Source organism: Manihot esculenta, chromosome 1 (assembly GCF_001659605.2).
Source record: "Manihot esculenta cultivar AM560-2 chromosome 1, M.esculenta_v8, whole genome shotgun sequence".
In the NCBI taxonomy this organism is placed as follows: domain Eukaryota; kingdom Viridiplantae; phylum Streptophyta; class Magnoliopsida; order Malpighiales; family Euphorbiaceae; genus Manihot; species Manihot esculenta.
Genome location: NC_035161.2, coordinates 37,316,494 through 37,335,570, shown reverse-complemented (window position 1 = coordinate 37,335,570; position 19,077 = coordinate 37,316,494). Strand labels below are relative to the sequence as shown.

The 19,077-nt window shown below is 35.0% G+C and overlaps 2 protein-coding genes across 2 annotated transcripts; one reads left to right on the top strand and one right to left on the bottom strand.

Annotated features, from left to right (window-relative positions):
• Nucleotides 1-4,234: 4,234 nt before the first annotated feature.
• On the bottom strand, nt 4,235-5,424 carry LOC110601349 (putative CCR4-associated factor 1 homolog 8). Its single transcript, XM_021738452.2, has one exon. It carries the CDS (start codon nt 5,244-5,246, stop codon nt 4,380-4,382), a length of 867 nt encoding a protein of 288 aa, XP_021594144.1. The 5' UTR covers nt 5,247-5,424; the 3' UTR covers nt 4,235-4,379.
• A 405-nt stretch (nt 5,425-5,829) lies between these two features.
• On the top strand, nt 5,830-18,598 carry LOC110621947 (myosin-9). Its single transcript, XM_021766255.2, has 27 exons — nt 5,830-6,185; nt 6,692-6,817; nt 6,916-7,059; nt 7,174-7,319; nt 7,412-7,568; nt 8,399-8,457; nt 9,273-9,432; nt 9,527-9,676; nt 9,919-10,055; nt 10,142-10,288; nt 10,402-10,503; nt 11,109-11,166; nt 11,245-11,346; nt 12,558-12,595; nt 12,719-12,845; nt 12,938-13,153; nt 13,295-13,426; nt 13,511-13,620; nt 13,741-13,801; nt 14,213-14,390; nt 14,613-14,818; nt 14,927-15,046; nt 16,505-16,603; nt 16,736-16,966; nt 17,294-17,433; nt 17,627-17,838; nt 18,107-18,598. Exons 1-27 carry the CDS (start codon nt 6,183-6,185, stop codon nt 18,157-18,159), a joined length of 3,414 nt encoding a protein of 1,137 aa, XP_021621947.2. The 5' UTR covers nt 5,830-6,182; the 3' UTR covers nt 18,160-18,598.
• The last annotated feature ends 479 nt before the right edge of the window (nt 18,599-19,077 follow it).

The following is a 19,077-nucleotide window of genomic DNA, read 5'->3' as shown; positions in this document are numbered from 1 at the left end:
ATAAAATTGACTGTTAGCTGCTGCCATTAATGTTTTGTAATCAAACTTCTATGTTGTTGACATGGCATTGGTAATCCTGATTTGATCTTTTGTAATATTCATTATATGTGAGTTTTACGTACAATGGTATACTTATTAATCGAAATTCACCAATTTGAAATTCAATGTTGAAGCTAAACTTTGAAGGCTGGAGTCGAGTCACGCCTCTATCCCACTTAGGGTTTAAGCTCATGGACCGTGTGTTGATTAATTCCAAGCATATATGGTTCAACCTTCAAACCCATAAGGCTTAGTCAAATTTTCAGAAATAAATCTATTTTTACTGTATAAATGACTATGAGGCCAAAATCCTACACACATTCAGGCGCCGGTCAAACTATATAGCACCACCTCTCTCTATATATACACCTCTCGGCTTTTCCTTGTCATCATTCTTAACCAAATATTTTTAAAAAATTAAGTTAAATCTCTTCGCATCACTTTCCTTTATTAGCTTCTGCATATTTCGTGATCAGTGACTAAAGATGGGTTTCCTTTCCCAAAACAAGAACTTGTTTGTGATTCTTACGTTTGTATACTTTTTCTTGGCTTGCGTAAAGGTTGCTGAAATGAGGCTCCTGCGAGACCAGCAATTGGTGAACATGCAGGATGATGGGTTGCTGTTTCAATCCTTAAAGAAAAGCCAGGACAAGTCGTCTGGTTCCAATCCATGCGGCAACATCCCTGGACAGGCCACTGGAGTTTGCTCCAACAAAATAGCTGGGAATGTTGAACGTTCGAGAACTCCTGCATTTTCTAAGCTTGTCGTGGCTGAGACGATGCCCCTGGAAGACCAGCAATGGCTGATTGACATGAAGGATGGGTCGCTGTTTCACTCCTTGCAGAAAGGCCAGGGGAAGTCGTCCCGTGAGAATCCATGCGGCCACGTCCCTGGACAGAGCAAAGGCATTTGCTCCAAGAAAATAGCTGGGAATAATAAACAATATCAAGCTTCTTAAAATAATATAATGGTGCTTATGGAGCTGTACATGCATAGTTCTATATTGCTATTGGTAAAATGAGAAATTTAATTTTTATTAATTAAGAATAATTTTATCATAAAATTTTCAAAATTATTTTGAATGTATCAAATTGAAGTGAGAAAACACATTTTAAAAATATTTTTGATATATGTATGTGATTAGCATGAGTTGTGATTAAGTGAGAAGGTGAGAAGACAGAAACAGTCCAAGTCAAGATAAGATAATAAGAAGATTAACAGATAAAATTAAAAGAAAAGTTGGCTGAAGAAATTAAATAAAAAGGCATGCCAAAGTCACAACCCCTTCTCATGCATTGCTGCCAAGTCAACAATAACATTCTAATTAATTTTTTCCATTAATCTTTTTAAATAAATATGAATTTCTTTGAATAATATAATTTTTTTAATTTTAAAAAATTATTTTTTTATATCAAAATGGCATACTGACAATACTTTTAATTTTCATCCACTTTAATATATATTTTTACTTTTATTTAATTGATAAAAATTGGAATTTTGATTTTGACTGAATTTTATTGATAAAAATATATATCTAATATTTACATCTAAATTCTGTATAAATTTTAATTGATTTTACGTAAATATTGAATGCACAGCATGACCAGTAAAGGTCTGTCATAAGACGTGTTTCCGACTCTTGAATAATATTGATTTCTTTAAAGAATATAAATATAGAAAGGGTCAAATCCAAAAGGCAAGTTTGGATTTTGAAACTGATTAATGCTGGAAAGTGTGTAATATTAATGTAGGGCCAAACAAGGCATTAGAAGTTGGTAGTTGATGCTTGAAAGTGATGGATGGAGATGATTGTTAGCGCTAGTGCTCTAAATTTCACATGAACATTAATTGATAATCAGATTTAGATCCAGCATGGAACCCCCTTGTCGTTTTTCATCTTTTTCCTTTCGTTTTATTCGTATTATTTGAATCAGTTCTCAGCCTTTGAATAGTTCTTACGGTTACATGCATGGCTGTGAATCTCATGATGCTTGTGTTCTGGAAAATGAATCAGCCATATTCATCCAAATTGCAATTCAATTCAATCTGATTTTTTTCTTCTAATTTTATATTTTAAATAATCTAATTACATTTTTTTTAATTATTTAAAATTAATTACATTCAATTTTATTATTGTATACTTAATATACAGTTGAATGAGCAATTTAAAGGAATTTAGGAGCAATTTAAAGGAAAAAAAAACTATAAATTTATTAAGATTTAATATTTGATGGCCTAGATTAATTTATTTTAATTTGCTGCGAAAAATCAAAAGCTGAATCAATTGGAACACTGATTGAATGACTAAATCAGGTAGGAAAAAATATTACAGGCGTTAATTATTGAAAATATAAGAAATTCTATAGAGGTTGCACATTAAATTCTTCCTATAATCATTTTTCAGAATTTGCAATTTTGAATAGAAAAATAAGTCACAATTAATAAAAAAATTGAAGTTAAAAATCCCTTCCACTCACACACAAGGAAACACAATAAACACTATAGAATATACTTTATATAAAATCCTAGACTATGACCATATCCTATGTACAATATTTATACGTATAATAAATTAATAAAGGAGATATATTTATTAAAAAATAATTCCTTTAAAAGAAAATTTACCTAATTACTATTTTTTAAGGTTGATTATTTATTTATTTGTTTAACTTTTATTAATATTATTTAGCTGTGTAATTTTTCAATTATTATATACTATTAGCTATATATTTAGACTATCTATACCCATATGTTTATTGACCGAGGTAAAACTCTGTATTTTATAAAATTTTTTATCGAATTACCAACGAAATAATTCATTAATACTTGGAAAAGATCTTATAGACGTAGGCTTTTGAATTGGCTAAAAGGAAAGTGATCGGAAGCTTGTCCTTCAGAGTGTAATGGTCGTCGGTCTTTTTTGAAATAGGAATGGTAATTAAGACCGGATTTAGCAACTTGCATGGAAGCACCTGGGTAATGGTCGCCGGCCAGAAACCACATCCCGCAGCTGGACTTTTCAGCAAATTTTTAGAGACCAATATTTGTGATCTATATTTATATATATTTGCAACTGTAATTAGAGGTGAACTGGAAACTAGCTAGCTTTCAGTTTCTTCATATATTTCTTGATAGTATATTAATTTCTTGATAATATATTAATTAATCAAATTTAGGACAGCTGAAAAGAGACTAGAGGAAGAAAAAAAGAGATGATAAAGAACCAGAAAAGAAAGAAGGCTTTGGCATTTTATTAATTTCTTCATGCAGATTATTGTGAGTTGTGCAGGAAATTAAAATAGTGTTGTACATATGATTTAAGAAATAAGATCTTGTAATTACTATAGGATACATAATTAAGCCAATAACAGAATGAGAGCAGGACCCGCCGGCCGGCCAGCATCAAAAGCTCTCATTTGCGATTAGCAGAGATTCGACCTGGAGACATAAGGCGTTGGTCTGGACGCCGTGAAGCCATAGAGTGGCCGGCATAGTTCTTTTCGTTCAAACATTCACCTTCAGAACTGACGGGAATATGGGTGCATTTGCTGGATCCAGAAGGAGGATCATTGCTTCTTAGTGACTCCAATAACCCCACTGCTTCTTCTCCATGTGGAAACGGAACTCTAATGGCCTCATGAGTTTGCATGCTCATGAGAAAAACCAGAGTTGTCCCTAGAAGAAGAAGGCTCATCAGTTGCCTCATTTTTTCGTTTCTTGAAACGACAAGCTTAAGATTGTTAAATGAATTGCATATGGTTGAGGAGAGACACCCATGCATTTATATAGCTGAGCTGCTAGTCATTCTTTCTTTCTTTTTTTAATTGTGAAATTACTCATGACTTTTGACTTCTTGAATAAATAAAAAATGAAGGAAGCTTTAAGGAAGAAGCTTTAAGGAAGACTATATAGGCTTGAGACTATCATTTCAATGTTTGGCTTGTCTTTTGGGCACACATACCATATTGCAATTTCTCGGTTGGGTTTGTTTCCATGTTTGAAATAAAGACTCAACTAATTTATTTTTAAAATATTAAAATAAATAACATTATAATAATTAATATCAAACAAATATGGTAAGGGTATAAAGAGTTTGAAATTATATGAAGATGAATTTAATAATTCATATAACTTTGATTTTTTTTTTCCAAATAAAAGATAATATTAGTTGCTTAAGAACATTACAAGCCGGTTCATAAAGTAAATTCGAATTTTTATTAATTGTATCTAATATGATAAAGCATATAAAACAAAAGCTAATATATCATAGTATTCATTTTAAATCAAGGAACACTCTACTGAAGCTGAGTGATGGGTGGTCGACAGAAGGTGCCGTAGGTCATTGGTTGACAGAAGTGAGAAGGGAGCACCTGCCGTAGCTGGAGAATCCTTGGTTGCCAATTCGAGGAAGTGAAAGGACTTGTGTGCGTACTGGCTTGTAAATTCTGGTGCTGATGCCATATAAGAACCCTGCAAATTTAGATTCCTCTATTCCGTAGACTGCTTTCATCTTTGTGAACACACAAGCTGTTAATAAACTATCAGATCCTGCGTGATGAGCCCCTCCAACTCGTCTAACTCCAAGAATCTTGGCCAATTTCTCCAATCCAAGCTCGCCCCTGTGCAGATCATTGTAGAATCGTGCGATGTACTTGACATCAAACATATAGCAGCCAAATAGAGCGGCGATAATGTCAGTGAAACCCAAAATAGACATGGGCAATCGTTGCTGAGTAAGCAGCTTCACCATGTAGGCCAAGTCATATAATCCATGAAAAGTTATCCATTTTAAATTCCTGTGTCTATTGAAAAGAGGAGCAAACAGGTTAGGGAAGGATACCATATTGATCCCGTTCGTCTTCAACTCCTCAAAATCGATCCCGTTCGTCTTTAGAAACTCAATGGAGTTAGGATCAAAAACGTCTCTTTCCAGTAGGAACTTGAAATTAAACTCCCAAGTTCCAGCAATAATACCATTTTCATCGAAAACTGTAATACCCAATTGGAGTATTTTGAGGTTGTCGACATTGAATTTCATATCAGCGAAAAGTGAGAACTCATCAGATCGGCGAGGAGTGTTCCTAAGAAATCCAGGGAACTCCATGTCCATGGAAACCAGCCGATAGTGTTGCAAAGCAGCATCCATGTTTTGCAGCTCGTCTATAAGGTTACAAGCCCAAACTTTTCTAATCCTTATATCGCCCATTGTGATTGCTATTGATCTGTGAGTCAGGAATTGAAGATTTGAAGTTCTGAGCGTTTATGAATTGGGATTCTCTTGTTTTGTGACCTATATATGCATCGATACTTTATTTCTTCCTGTTTTAGGAATCCTTAAACAATATGGAACTGCTATTCCCTGCTGCGCAAGTAACCCATATGGAACTGGGATTTCACGCGCGGATATTTTCCATCTTTAAAACTATTAATAAAAACGACGGAAAGGAAACAAGAAAATAAGATTTGTTTTTTCCTTTGCTTTTCCCTTCTCTTATATGATTCAAAATTAATGCATATGTTATATGTTTTTAAAATTTAACAATTTAATTTTTATATTTTAACTGATCTTTAAAAATAATATATTTTTCAATTTAATAAAATTAAAATATAAAAATTAAACTTCAGAAATCAAAATATATAAATAATTATTTTAACGTAAATCTGAGATTAAAATTTTTTAGCCATTTTGGATATAGGTAATGGAAAATTAGACCCATAAAATTTTAATTTAATGGATTAAAATATAAAAATTAAATATTTGAATTTTAAAAGTAAGAGATGTGCATTGGTTTTACTATATATATCAGTGAGATAAAAATAATTTATTATTATTATTACTACGTGTGAAATCTGATTTTGTATGAACCGCCAAAAACGATTGAAAGAGAGGCCACAAGATGGCGAATTTGATGGTCTCCACAAACCGAGCGACATCAACACAATTTCCCTACGAAGAAAGGGAAAAACAAAACAAGAAAATAAGAATTGTATTTTTTTTTTTTTTCTTTTCTTTTCCCTTCCCTTTCAGTTCTTTCATTTTCTCAAAGAATCATCACGTTCTTGTGGCATCCAAATAGGAAGATTCTTTTGTCGGTGATTTATGTGAATTTGGTGCTGTATTGGAGTCCCTCTCGGAATTATAATGGTAAGTGATCTTCAGTTTTCATTATAGATTTCTCCGGGAAAATGTGGGTCAAAATTTGAAATTATTTTTTATTTTGGTGCTTGTATTTTGTTCTTTGATTTTAAAAGTTGGTCATTTTCTTTGTTACGAGTAATAATCAGTGGGCTATTGGCAAGTTGTATAAACATCAACCGTTAAAATCAGGATATGCATTAAGCACTTAGATAGATTTGTAGATTAAAATGTTTGTTAACGATTAGAAATAGATAGTGTACCTGAAGATAATTGGAGATGTTGATAGCAATATTCTTTTGTCGTAATAGTTGCTATTTTTTTTCTTTGGCTAATGACAGAGACTGTTATTTTTTATTCTTGACGACTGAACTGAGAAAAGAATTAAGGTAAATTGTGTCAGGGTGAGGGGGGAAAAAAAGAATCAGCAATTTGCATGCTTAAATATATGTATTTGCTTGATGTCGTTCAGTCATTTGAATGATAATGATAATATAAATTTTGAAATAATGAAGGTGTTGCCTGTGATTGAAATTGGTTCCCATATTTGGGTTGGAGATCCTGAGCAAACATGGTTAGAGGGAATTGTGCTTAACATTAAAGGGGAAGAAGCGGAGATTGAAACCAATGATGGAAAAACTGTGAGTGGCTTTAATCTATAGTTTAATTTCTATATTATAATCTTCTAAAAATATCGCTCATTAGTCCTACATTTTCACACTGCTTTTTTGTCAAGCAGATTGTTGCAAATCTGTCAAAAGTATATCCAAGAGATGCAGAATCTCCTGAAGATGGGGTGGATGACATGACTAAGCTGTTGTATTTGCATGAGCCTTCAGTTTTGCACAACTTGTCGAGGAGATATGGAATTAATGAAATCTATGTAAGGATAACCTCGCCTTCAGTTTTGAGATTATTGGTGTTCCCATAGTGAGATAAGACAATTAATTACTGCAGCTAAGGGCGGCTCTGTTATAATATTTTGACATCTGGGCAGACTTATACCGGAAACATTCTTATTGCTGTCAACCCATTCAAAGGGCTCCCAGAGTTATATGATGTTGAAGTGATGGAGAAATACAAAGGAGCAGCAATAGGAAAACTAAGCCCTCATGTTTTTGCAATAGCTGATATTGCATATAGGTGATCACATGTTTGTTGTGTATGATTCTCCTTGATTTCTTTATAGACTATATGGACAGTATGCTAAATTGCCTATATTTTGTTTGACTTAGGGCAATGATTGATGAGGGTAAAAGCAACTCAATTCTGGTTAGTGGTGAAAGTGGGGCTGGCAAAACTGAAACTACTAAGATGCTTATGCGCTACCTTGCACATTTGGGTGGTAATAATGCTTCTGAAGGACGGTCAGTTGAACAACAAGTACTTGAGGTAAGTTGGATGATAAAACTCTGGTTTAAATTAGCCAACGTTTTACTGCTTCTCAAGACTTAAATTTATGGAGTGCTGTTGTATATTGATCAAAGCAATACGATGTTGCCTGTGAAATATTTTGCTGGACAATATTGAACAAGAATTGCCTTTTGCTGGGAAGCATGGCTTTGCGGAGAACACATGCTAATTAGACAAAAGTTGACCTATTGGAACTTAATTTTAGATATTATGTTCGAACAAGAGAAGAAATGAATGGTTTAGCAGAGGTAACCATTAACATTGCAGTGCTTTGATTCTTCTATTTCAGTTGGCTTGAATTTACGTGGTTACTCATGCATCATCTTAGCAGTAATCAGATAATTGAAGTGGGTACTGATAATAATGTTCCATGGGCTTGGAGCCATCCTGTTTTAATCCTAAGCAGACACAAAAATCATATTAGCAGCGAAATAGTTTAGGACATGATTTATTTCGCATGCATGATATCATGCCTTCTGTGTTCATTATGTGGTGTAGTTTGAATGTATAAGATGTTTTGTATCCTCGTATTACACAGGAAGTGTTGCTCAAGGAATCTAGAACTAAATTTGACTACTTGTATCAACTTTCTAACTTTTTAAGTTTGAAAAGCAAAATATGATTTTATAGGACAATATTTGCTTTCTTAATAGCTATTATAAAGAGATCTAGAGTGCATTATTCCTTTTCATTTGTAAAACTTGAAGTTGAAACAAAGACTACTTGATTGCTTTCTCTTATATGAGTTATATTATTTTGATTGTAGCTTTGCTAGATGCAGAGATTTTATTCTAACTAATTTTGTGCAGTCAAATCCAGTTCTCGAAGCTTTTGGCAATGCAAAGACTGTTAGAAATAACAATTCAAGGTGAGAAACTATTTTATCTTCATTGTCTTTTTCTTTTCTTTTTCCCCTTCTTTAGTTTAGCTTAGCATGACACTGCGCCATACCTTTTTTTTTTTTACAATAATTTTTCATTTCATTTCCATGTAAATAATAGCGCATCCTTTTTCTATATTATTGTATTTGAGGCCTAAAGACAAGAGGGTTTTCAAAAAATGAGTTTGCATGAAGCTATGTTACTCAGATTCAGGTCTGAGTGCTAGAAATGAATACATATTGTGTCTCACTTAGCAATTTTCTAATAAAAAATATGGAATATGGATCTAAATCTTTATATGGGTGCTTGGATATGTTGTATTATAAAATAAAATAGAATAAGAAATATGAAATTATGTAATAATTTATTATGGTCGGAATAGATCATCAAATACAATAAATACATCATCCAAAATACAACTAGGTAACTATTTTCTATCTAGGAAGAAAAACAATGCTTTTTAATCCATGCACTTTATCTAGTGCTCCATAAACTATGTTTTTAATCTTTGGATATCTCTGTAACTCAAGTGTCTGACTGCATGAATATGTGTTAGACACATATTTCATATCATGTCCTATGCTGTGTCGTGTCGATTTGGGTACATCGTGGCAATATGAAGAATCAAAGTATCAGAGGCATGGAGCACCAAAATCTAGAAATAATAGTTATAATTTTCACTAATTCTGTTGAAGATTTTCGTACTGTTAAAAGGTCATGTTTCATCTTGAAACTTTTGTAATTCACAATTCATTATCAGCAATTTGTAGCTGCTTATATTTTCTCTATTATCTTGGCACAGCCGTTTTGGAAAATTTGTTGAAATTCAATTTAATGAGCATGGAAGAATATCAGGGGCAGCCATCAGAACTTACCTTCTTGAGAGATCTCGAGTTTGTCAAATTTCAGATCCTGAACGCAACTATCACTGTTTTTACCTTTTATGTGCTGCACCACAAGAGGTATTATTACCTGGACTAGATGTCCATTATGTATGTTCTTTGATTAAGCACCTTAGTCGCTTCACCCAGCTAATTGATTTTGAGTGTTATTAAGGAGATTGAGAAGTACAAGCTGGGCAATCCTAGCTCGTTTCACTATCTTAATCAATCCAATTGCTATGATCTGGTTGGTGTTAATGATGCCCGTGAATATCTCACCACTAGGAGAGCTATGGATACTGTCGGAATAAGCAAGGAAGACCAGGTCTGACCTTTTTTTGTGGATCAAAATGTCTTTTTCATGTTATGTTTCCATAGTGCACGCTCTTTCTCTCTGTCTCTCTCTATCTTTATATGTGTATATATATATATTATCATGAGAATGATATTGTGGTAGGAATTTATGTAAATGCTTTCTTTATTAGTGTATTGTTATTATGATTATCTCTTTAGTTAATCTGTCAATGTCTTAATGGAGTAAAAAGTGGGATTATTTCTCTCTTGCAGGAAGCTATTTTCAGAGTTGTGGCTGCTATTCTTCATCTTGGTAATATTAATTTTGCAAAGGAGGAAGAAGCTGATTCATCGGCTTTAAAAGATGAGTCGTCCCAATTTCATCTTCAAATGACAGCAGAGCTTCTCATGTGTGATTGAATCCTTGATGGTTAACGATTAGAGTTCATTGTTAGTACCTCATTGGTGATATTAATAAGTCTCCCTCTTATTTCAGGTGTGATCCTCATTCGTTGGAAGGGGCAATATGCCAGCGTATAATGATAACCCCAGAAGAAATTATTAAGAAAAGTCTCAACCCTCACGATGCAGCAGTAAACAGGGACGGTTTAGCCAAGACAATATATTCTCGGTTGTTTGAATGGTAAGATGCTACTTTCTGGGTTGTAATGTCAGGTTTTGCAATGTAGTATCACGCAATGGTGCTTTCATAATGTTTCGTCTTTCTTTATAAGGATCTGGGTTTTTTTGGTTCAGGTTGGTGGCTAAAATTAATGTTTCCATTGGACAAGATCCTAACTCAACATGTTTGATCGGAGTCCTTGACATTTATGGCTTTGAAAGCTTTAAAACTAATAGGTAAAATTTTTTTCAAATAAATCAATACTCGATGTGCAGATATATGCCTTTGTTTTTACATAATATGTACACCTGCATGATATGCTAGACATGCCATAGGCTAATTGTCCCGCAGTTTAACTTACAATTGGTGTCTTTGTAACATGGTTGGAACTTGGAAGGTCTCATTGACAACTTAGGATATGTTGCTTTGTTTAAAATCTGATCATAACACAAGCTCATGGGATTATTTTTTGGTTGTGTCCCCTTTTTGCCCCAAAGCTTTCTTAGTTGTCATGTCTTTTAGTATTTCTAATATGGTTAATGATTTACCATACTAGTGAAAAGAGAAGAAAATGTCTTAAATGCAAAAATTAGTTTCTCGGAATAGAGGTACACTCGTACTACCATCCTGGGTACGTCATCCTGAATCATAGTTTCTGGAACCTCACGTTTCTTTTTTTTTTTTTGGCCCAACTTGGGCTCTTGCCCTCCTAAAATCATGGGACTTGGGACGAAAAGATGTCGCCATGACTGGTTGTTGATATAATAAAAATCTAATGGTGAATTAGCTCTTTTTTGGCTACATATTTACTCTAACTTGTTTAAGTGTATTATTGCCGCAGTTTTGAACAGTTTTGCATTAATTTTACAAATGAAAAGCTGCAACAACATTTCAACCAGGTATGAGGTTAGTCATATTTGACTGCTTTGGAATGCTCTTCTCTCCCTGTATAATCTGAATGTCGTGGTGCCATTCAGCATGTTTTCAAGATGGATCAACAAGAGTACGTAAAAGAGGAAATTGATTGGAGCTACATAGAGTTTATTGATAATCAAGATATTCTGGACCTTATTGAGAAGGTTTCCACACTATTCTTTTTCCTATTCTATTTGATAGTGCTTACTGCAATTTGTGAACTTAACTTAGTACGTTTTTTCCAGTTATACTTTTCTGTTGTTAAATTTAACTTAGTCTAGAGTCAAGGTAGGTTACCATTCTAACTGAAGCTAAGGTTCTTTTGCCAAAACTTTATTCTGGTTGTGGCAGTTCTTCTACAGAGAAGTGCAGTTAATCAATAAAGTTGATGTTTGGGCATAGAGACTCTTTTGGCTGGACAATTTGAAATACATTTTGTTTGATGTTCTCAAATATAAGTCAATTCATAAAAAGTCTTAACTGGTAGCTGCGTTATGATACTGTCAAAACAACATATCTGAAGGACATCTATACATTTCATTGTTTAAATTTTTACACAATCAAAAGATACAACACCTAAAAGGGTAACTCAGTAGACAAAGCATCCTCACTTATGGACCCTAGGGTGTTAATGTACATAACCTTACCCCAACTACGTTAGCATTCTTAGTTTCTGTATGAATATTATTGAATTCTATTTCTGTATGATATTGAATTCAATGACTGAATTGCTGTATTCTATTATTTTCTAAAGTTAATACTTTGATTAACTTGTATTGGTATTCAAAATTGGTTAATACTTTTTTCATAGTATTGTATTCTATTAGTTTCTATTATCAATATTATTCTATTCTGTGGTCCAATTCAGATAATATTATTGTATATGAATACAAATTAATAAATACAGAAGGATACCACAAAATTTTTTTCTGATACAGATGTATGTATAAATAATTATTTTTGTTAAATTTAAAAGAGAGAAGACAACAACACAAGAAGGTTTACGTGGTTCGGCTATAAGTACCTACATTCATGAACATAAAACCTCAAAAGGCTATATTTTTATTGAATTGGATTATCTCACTAACACAAAAGGTTTCTTGTTTATAATGAAAAATCCAAGACATATATGGTATGATAACATAAATGAAGGGATTCCTGTTTAGGAATACAAATGCTATATTAAATAGATTCAACTTTCCATACCATTCCCTCTTCATTGTAGCATGGAATCCCATTAATTCTAACAATTTTTAATCCTGAAATGATACATTCTATTCAATATTATTTTGTTCTATGACTGAATTCATTTTTAGTGGATGTGCTGCTCAATTTGGTTTCGTGAAAAGATCTCTAATTCATAGTGCTTTTGCAGAAAACAGGTGGGATCATTGCCCTGCTTGATGAGGCATGGTATGATAATGTTTCTATGTCCTTACTCTGTGATTAAATGGAATTCGATTTTGGGGCATCTGAATTGTCTTTGTCATTCTCTAATTAAAATTTTTGTTATTGACTCACATTTCTGGCTTGCAGTATGTTTCCAAAATCAACTCATGAGACATTTGCACAGAAGCTTTATCAGACTTTCAAAGATCACAAGCGGTTCATTAAGCCAAAACTCACTCGTGCAGATTTTACCATTGTTCATTATGCTGGAGAGGTGAGCTCTTCTTCCTGTATTTGTCTGTAATATTTTATTGTTTTTAACTCTTCTTAACTCGCATTTATATATTGTCATTTACTGCATTTCAGGTTCAATATCAGTCTGATCTATTTTTAGACAAAAACAAAGACTATGTTGTTCCTGAACATCGGGAATTGTTGAGTGCTTCTAGATGTTCTTTTGTATCAGGCCTCTTTCGGTCACCTACTGAGGAGAATGCCAAACCATCTAAGTTCTCTGCTATTGGCTCCCGATTGGAGAATGCCAAACCATCGAAGTTCTCTTCTATTGGCTCCCGATTTAAGGTATCTTCTCATCATCTCTTTTACACTAGTATTGCAATTTTTAGGTCAGTAAACATAAATTGGAAGATAAATTTTCTATGGGTCAGCCATGTTATTTTGCTTTACAGTTTGATATTGTAACGCTCGGAAAAATTTGTGCAGCTACAACTTCAGAAATTGATGGATACACTAAATTCTACACAGCCCCACTATATTAGATGTGTTAAGCCAAATAATACTTTAGAACCTGGTGTATTTGATGGCACCAGTGTCATGCAACAACTACGTTCTGGTGTGAGTAAAATTTGGGAATTTGTTGAATTCTCATTTATTCAAGCTAATTGTTTTTTCATTTTTATTTTATTGTTAATTTTCTAGGGAGTTCTGGAGGCAATCAGAATAAAATGTTCTGGATACCCTACCCATATGACCTTTTCTGAGTTCCTGCAACGATTTGGAATGCTTGCACCCGAGATTTTGAGGGGGGAGTAAGTATCACTTAACGTTCTACCATGAATATGAATAATTTGTATTTTCACTTGGCGAACTTCAAGGTTATGTTGAAACTTTTGCTCATTTGTACTACTGATCATTTTATCTATGACCAGCTATGAAGAGAGGGTGGCATGCAAATGGATTTTTGAAAAAATGGAGCTTACAGGGCATCAGGTAATATTAGAATCGTTATCGACAAAATATACTTCACGTTCTCTCTATTACTGGAAATTAAAGTAATCCAGATATGCATATCGGGCTAGGTCCTTGTACTAGTATTTACCTATACTTACTATGCTAAACTGAGAACTTTGATTGTTATCAACATATGATTTGTCCCAGAGAGTCTCTTATTGTTTTCTTCACCTTTGTATTATTGTGTGGGAAGTATTATCCTTCTAGTACCCAATTTTTTCTTCTCATGTATTATATTTCTTCATTTTTCAAAAGAGAGAGGAAAGAAACAAAAGAAAAAGGAGAAGATAGGTTTTACAAAGAAGAGATACTTTTGTCTGCCATTTATAATTTCACATTCTCTATGTCCTGCCCATCTATAGTTTACAATCCCATGGATGGCTTTTGCAGTTGGGGAAAACAAAGGTTTTCCTAAGATCTGGTCAGGGTGCTGAGTTAGATGCACATAGAGCAAGAGTACTTCGCAACTCAGCTGCAGTCATACAGAGACATGCTAAAGCTCGTTCTGATCGCAAAAGTTTCACTCTTCAGCGGCAAGCTTCTGTTCATATACAATCTCATTGGAGAGGTGAGTCCAGTGGCAATAACAAAGCATTTTTTTTCTTTTTTGAAATTGCACATGTTATATAAAATGAAAATATGTTCAGGTATAGCTGAATTTCTCAGCTGATACATGTGGAAAGAATTTGGACCTTTATCTTGATAATTTGGTCTCTTTTGACCATTTTTTTCGTAGTTTTATCTCCCTGGTTCTTCATTATACTTCACATTCGTATTACTGTTATTTCAGGAAAACGTGCTCGCAAATTGTACAAGGAGAAGAGAGAAGATGCAGCAGCTGTCAAAATCCAGAGGAATTTGCGTAGACAGTTGGCCACGAGATCTTATAATGGGATTAGGTTCTCTGCAGTTACCTTGCAATCAGGTTTGCGGGCGATGGCCGCTCGTAGTGAATTCAGATCAAGAGAGCAAAATAAGGCAGCAACTGCTCTCCAGGTAAATAAATGGCTCAGTTTTCCCCCCTTGCAAAGATAGTATAACGTTTTTCGGGCTCTCCCAAAATGATCATTACATAAAAATATAAATATATAAATATATACGCAGGCCTATTGGCGCTCCCATAAAGCTGTTTCAGACTATAAGAAACTTAAGGAAGCATCAGTTGTTTCACAATGTAGTATGAGTGAAAGAATTGCTGAGGAAGAGACTATGAACTTAAATATGGTAGGTCTCAGTATCTGATCTAAAGTTTTTGACAGCTGATTTATTTTGTTGTCTTGGATTTTGGCACCGTCCAATTGCACACATGCATATAATTGTTGTCTTTAGAAAAGTAAGAACAATTGGTACTCACCCTCGTAACGCCGGACTCTTATGTGGAGAGGTCTTGGGTTCGAGTGGTGGGGGAGGCGACCTAATATTCCTATGTGGGGAATATTGGGCCAAATCCCATTGGCCTCGTGTGGTCATGGGACAAATCCTGCCCGGCGGTTGTGAGGCCAATGGGATGGATCACGGGAGGGTCGGACTTCAGGCTCTGGGCCGTGTGGGCTCGGGAGATGGGAGAGGGACCCCCGTGACATAAAAGGCGCCTTTTATGTCACGGGTGTCCTTCTCCCATCTCCCGAGCCCACACGGCCCAGAACCTGAAGTCCGACCCTCCCGTGATCCATCCCATTGGCCTCACAACCGCCGGGCAGGATTTGTCCCAAGGAATATTGGGCCAAATCCCATTGGCCTCGTGTGGTCATGGGACAAATCCTGCCCGGCGGTTGTGAGGCCAATGGGATGGATCACGGGAGGGTCGGACTTCAGGCTCTGGGCCGTGTGGGCTCGGGAGATGGGAGAGGGACCCCGTGACATAAAAGGCGCCTTTTATGTCACGGGTGTCCTTCTCCCATCTCCCGAGCCCACACAGCCCAGAACCTGAAGTCCGACCCTCCCGTGATCCATCCCATTGGCCTCACAACCGCCGGGCAGGATTTGTCCCAAGACCTCATGAGGCCAATGGGATTTGGCCTAATATTCCCCACATAGGAATATCAGGTCGCCTCCCCCACCACTCGAACCCAAGACCTCTCCACATAAGAGTCCGGCGTTACGAGGGTGAGTACCAATTGTTCTAGTGTATAATCCAATTCTGAGATTGAGTAGTGGTATCTATGCTGGGTGGTTTTGCTTGCATGGTTTATTAAAGTCTACTTGACATCTTCCTATGGCACAACAGCAATGCAGGACTTCATTATTTACTGAACTAAGAAGTATATAGGATCTTGTGCTCCTATAGAGAAGTTTCAAAGAGATGGCCCTTACTGTTCCCCCAAATGTGAGCATGTGATTGAAGCAGGACCCAACTAATAGAATCAGTACATTATTACTTTTACTCTCGGCAAAACTTACTATTAGTTTTTGAAGTAACGGGATTTTTTTTCTCTGTTTTCTATTTTCAATACCTATCTTCTGTCCACTTTGAGTCAATGTTTTTCAATAGAGTTTTACCATTTAAGTAACAATGAGCAGATTATGTTTTCCACTTATCAGTATTATGAATTGAATTGTGTATATTGTGCCATTATGTTTATATGATGACTAGAAGCATCAAACCTCTACTACTCTGAAATGGATTCTTCAATTTCATCTGTTCAGCTGTGTATGCTAATATACATTTTCAATTCTCTTTAGGAAGAAGAAGAAACAGATGATCTTGAGTTAAGCTATGATGAACTTCGAGAAAAGTTGGAGGAACTCAAATTCCATTTGCTATCAGAAAAACAATTGAGGGTAAGATACAAAAGTGCATTATTTAGCATAGTTTGATACAAGATATGTTAGTTTGCAATGTTTTACTTCTCTTTTAGAGTGGCCTGCTTGCTCAGCATCACCTTATCCAAGTCTTCAAAATCGTACATGCAGATTGAATTGGAAGTAGAAAAAGGGCGAGAGATAATAACATTGCTGCAATCCCTGAAAAATTTACAAAACCAAGTTGATGAAACAAATGATGTGCTTCTTAGGGAACGTGAAGATGCATATAAAGGAAGTGGAGGTGATGTTGCCTTTAATCCTGATGATGATGATGATGATGCTTCTAATCCTGATGATGATGCCAAGAAGGAGACTCACAGTGAAGTGCAGAACTTGAAGGTGATGGTGTTATCGCCTATCCTCCTGAGATATTCCATCAATCTTAACATTTTGCAGTTTTAATTATAAGTTTAGTTGGATGAATGAAAACTTGGGGGGAAAAAACAATCTGAAAATAGTTAATAATAGAGATGAGAAATTTGCCTTTTGGGTGGGAAAAAAAAAAGAATAAATCAATGCAAATATGTTATAGGGAGTCTTTAACTTTTTGTTCTATTTGTGTTGAAATTCCTCATTTTATTGTTGAAGGGCACTAATATTCTTATGGTTCGTGAATCCAAATAACCTGTTCTGATATACTCTGGGCCTCATTTTTATGTTTCGCAGGCATTATTAAGGGCAGAAAAACAAAGAGCTGATCACTGTGAAAAGAAATATGTTGAAGCCCAAGAATTAAGTGAAAAAAGACGCAAGAAATTAAAAGAAACTGAAAAACGAGTTCGTCAACTTCAAGACTCTTTGAACAGGTAGTAACAGTGTGGAAAAATTTAAGAACAGTATAATCATAGGATTCCAAACGTTCAAGTCTTGTTATGAATGTCAGATTTAGAGTTCAACATGCTTCATCCTTGACATGGTTCATTTATATAGCTGCAATAGTATATCGACATGATTTTTGTCATGTTTAACTAATACTAGACTTGATCTAGTGTGTCTCAGGATGCTATATTCCATGTCAGACCAATTTGCAGACCTGAAAATGATCCTACACACTTCGTCCCCCTCGGCTTCAACTTCTGGAACCGTTGCCACAGATGTTCGTGTTGATGTTGCTTCTGATCTCTCGGATGCCGCATCCACCGGCTCTGATATCTCATTTCGAGCTCCAGTTTTATCTGCAGCCTCAGAGGAAGTACCTCCAGAAAATTCAGGTTAGTCTCCTTTCTTGATGTAAACTGTATTTGCGGTTAAGAAACTTCTGCTACGAAGACCAAGCTAGAAAGTTGTCATTAATTCTTCAGTTGGAGGAAGCGAAGATATGATTCAGCAGTTTATCCCATCCCTATATTGTAACAATTTGAGTAGCTCCATTGATAAAAGACAGTTGAAGTAGAAAGTTTTGTTTTTAGTTTGGATGGAACAGAATGCTGATGATGATGATGTGTTGTATGTTTCTGTTTGGGGTTGGAATTTATGCAGGTGCAGAGGAGTGGCATCGTGATAAAGAGGGGGCATTTGATGACTACTTCTGATGTAAACTTGTTACTTCTTTTTCCTCCTAGCTTAGACGTTTTAACTCAATATGGGCTTTTGCTGGCAACTCTAGAGTAGGCACGGCACCCACTCTTGAACACTATTACGTACGTCATACAAGCAACACTTACCAAGATCGTATACACCTGGACTCGTAGTGTACATATACGGTGGATCCACATGAAATTTCATATAATTACACGTAGACTCGGTCTAATTTACTACGCCATATAAGCAAATTTTCTTCAAGGATTTAGATCAATTAGTCACATATTCCTCCAAAAAACTGACTGTGAATAACATCCAGTGTAGTTTTGCTCACTCCGTTAACGAAAATGCAAAATATAGTCCCTCTGGGGGAAAGCATGGACCACCGAAGCAAATGGTTATTTTGCAAAAGGGCAGATTAAAATCGAAACAGTCTCATATAATGTGTAGAAACAATCCTACTTCGAAGGCTAAATTTACTATAATATTAATAACATTATGCGATTAAATTCCAAATTATCAACATGATCCAATAATATTTACGATGTTAAACAGGAAAATGAGACATAATTTGAGAAATGCAAAAAGGAAACAAAGGAATTTCTCATCCAACATGCGCATCAATCTGCCTGCTTTGATTTGAGCACTGAGATCATCTCGAACAAAGGCCATTTTTGAACCTTAGTGGATCAAAATTTTACTTCTTATACACATATACCATTTGACTAACTAGCAAGATATAATATAAAACCTTAAAATTGGCTCGTAAGGTGAACAATACATGAACTTGTGAAGCATATTAGGTTCAGCATAACAATCTGTCCTTCTACTCAACTTCTTTTCGAATTCTTGCGTTTTCTGATCTGCGATTGATAAGGAATCAGAATATCAAAAACTGAGGCTTCTTCTGCCTACGTTACCTTCTGCTG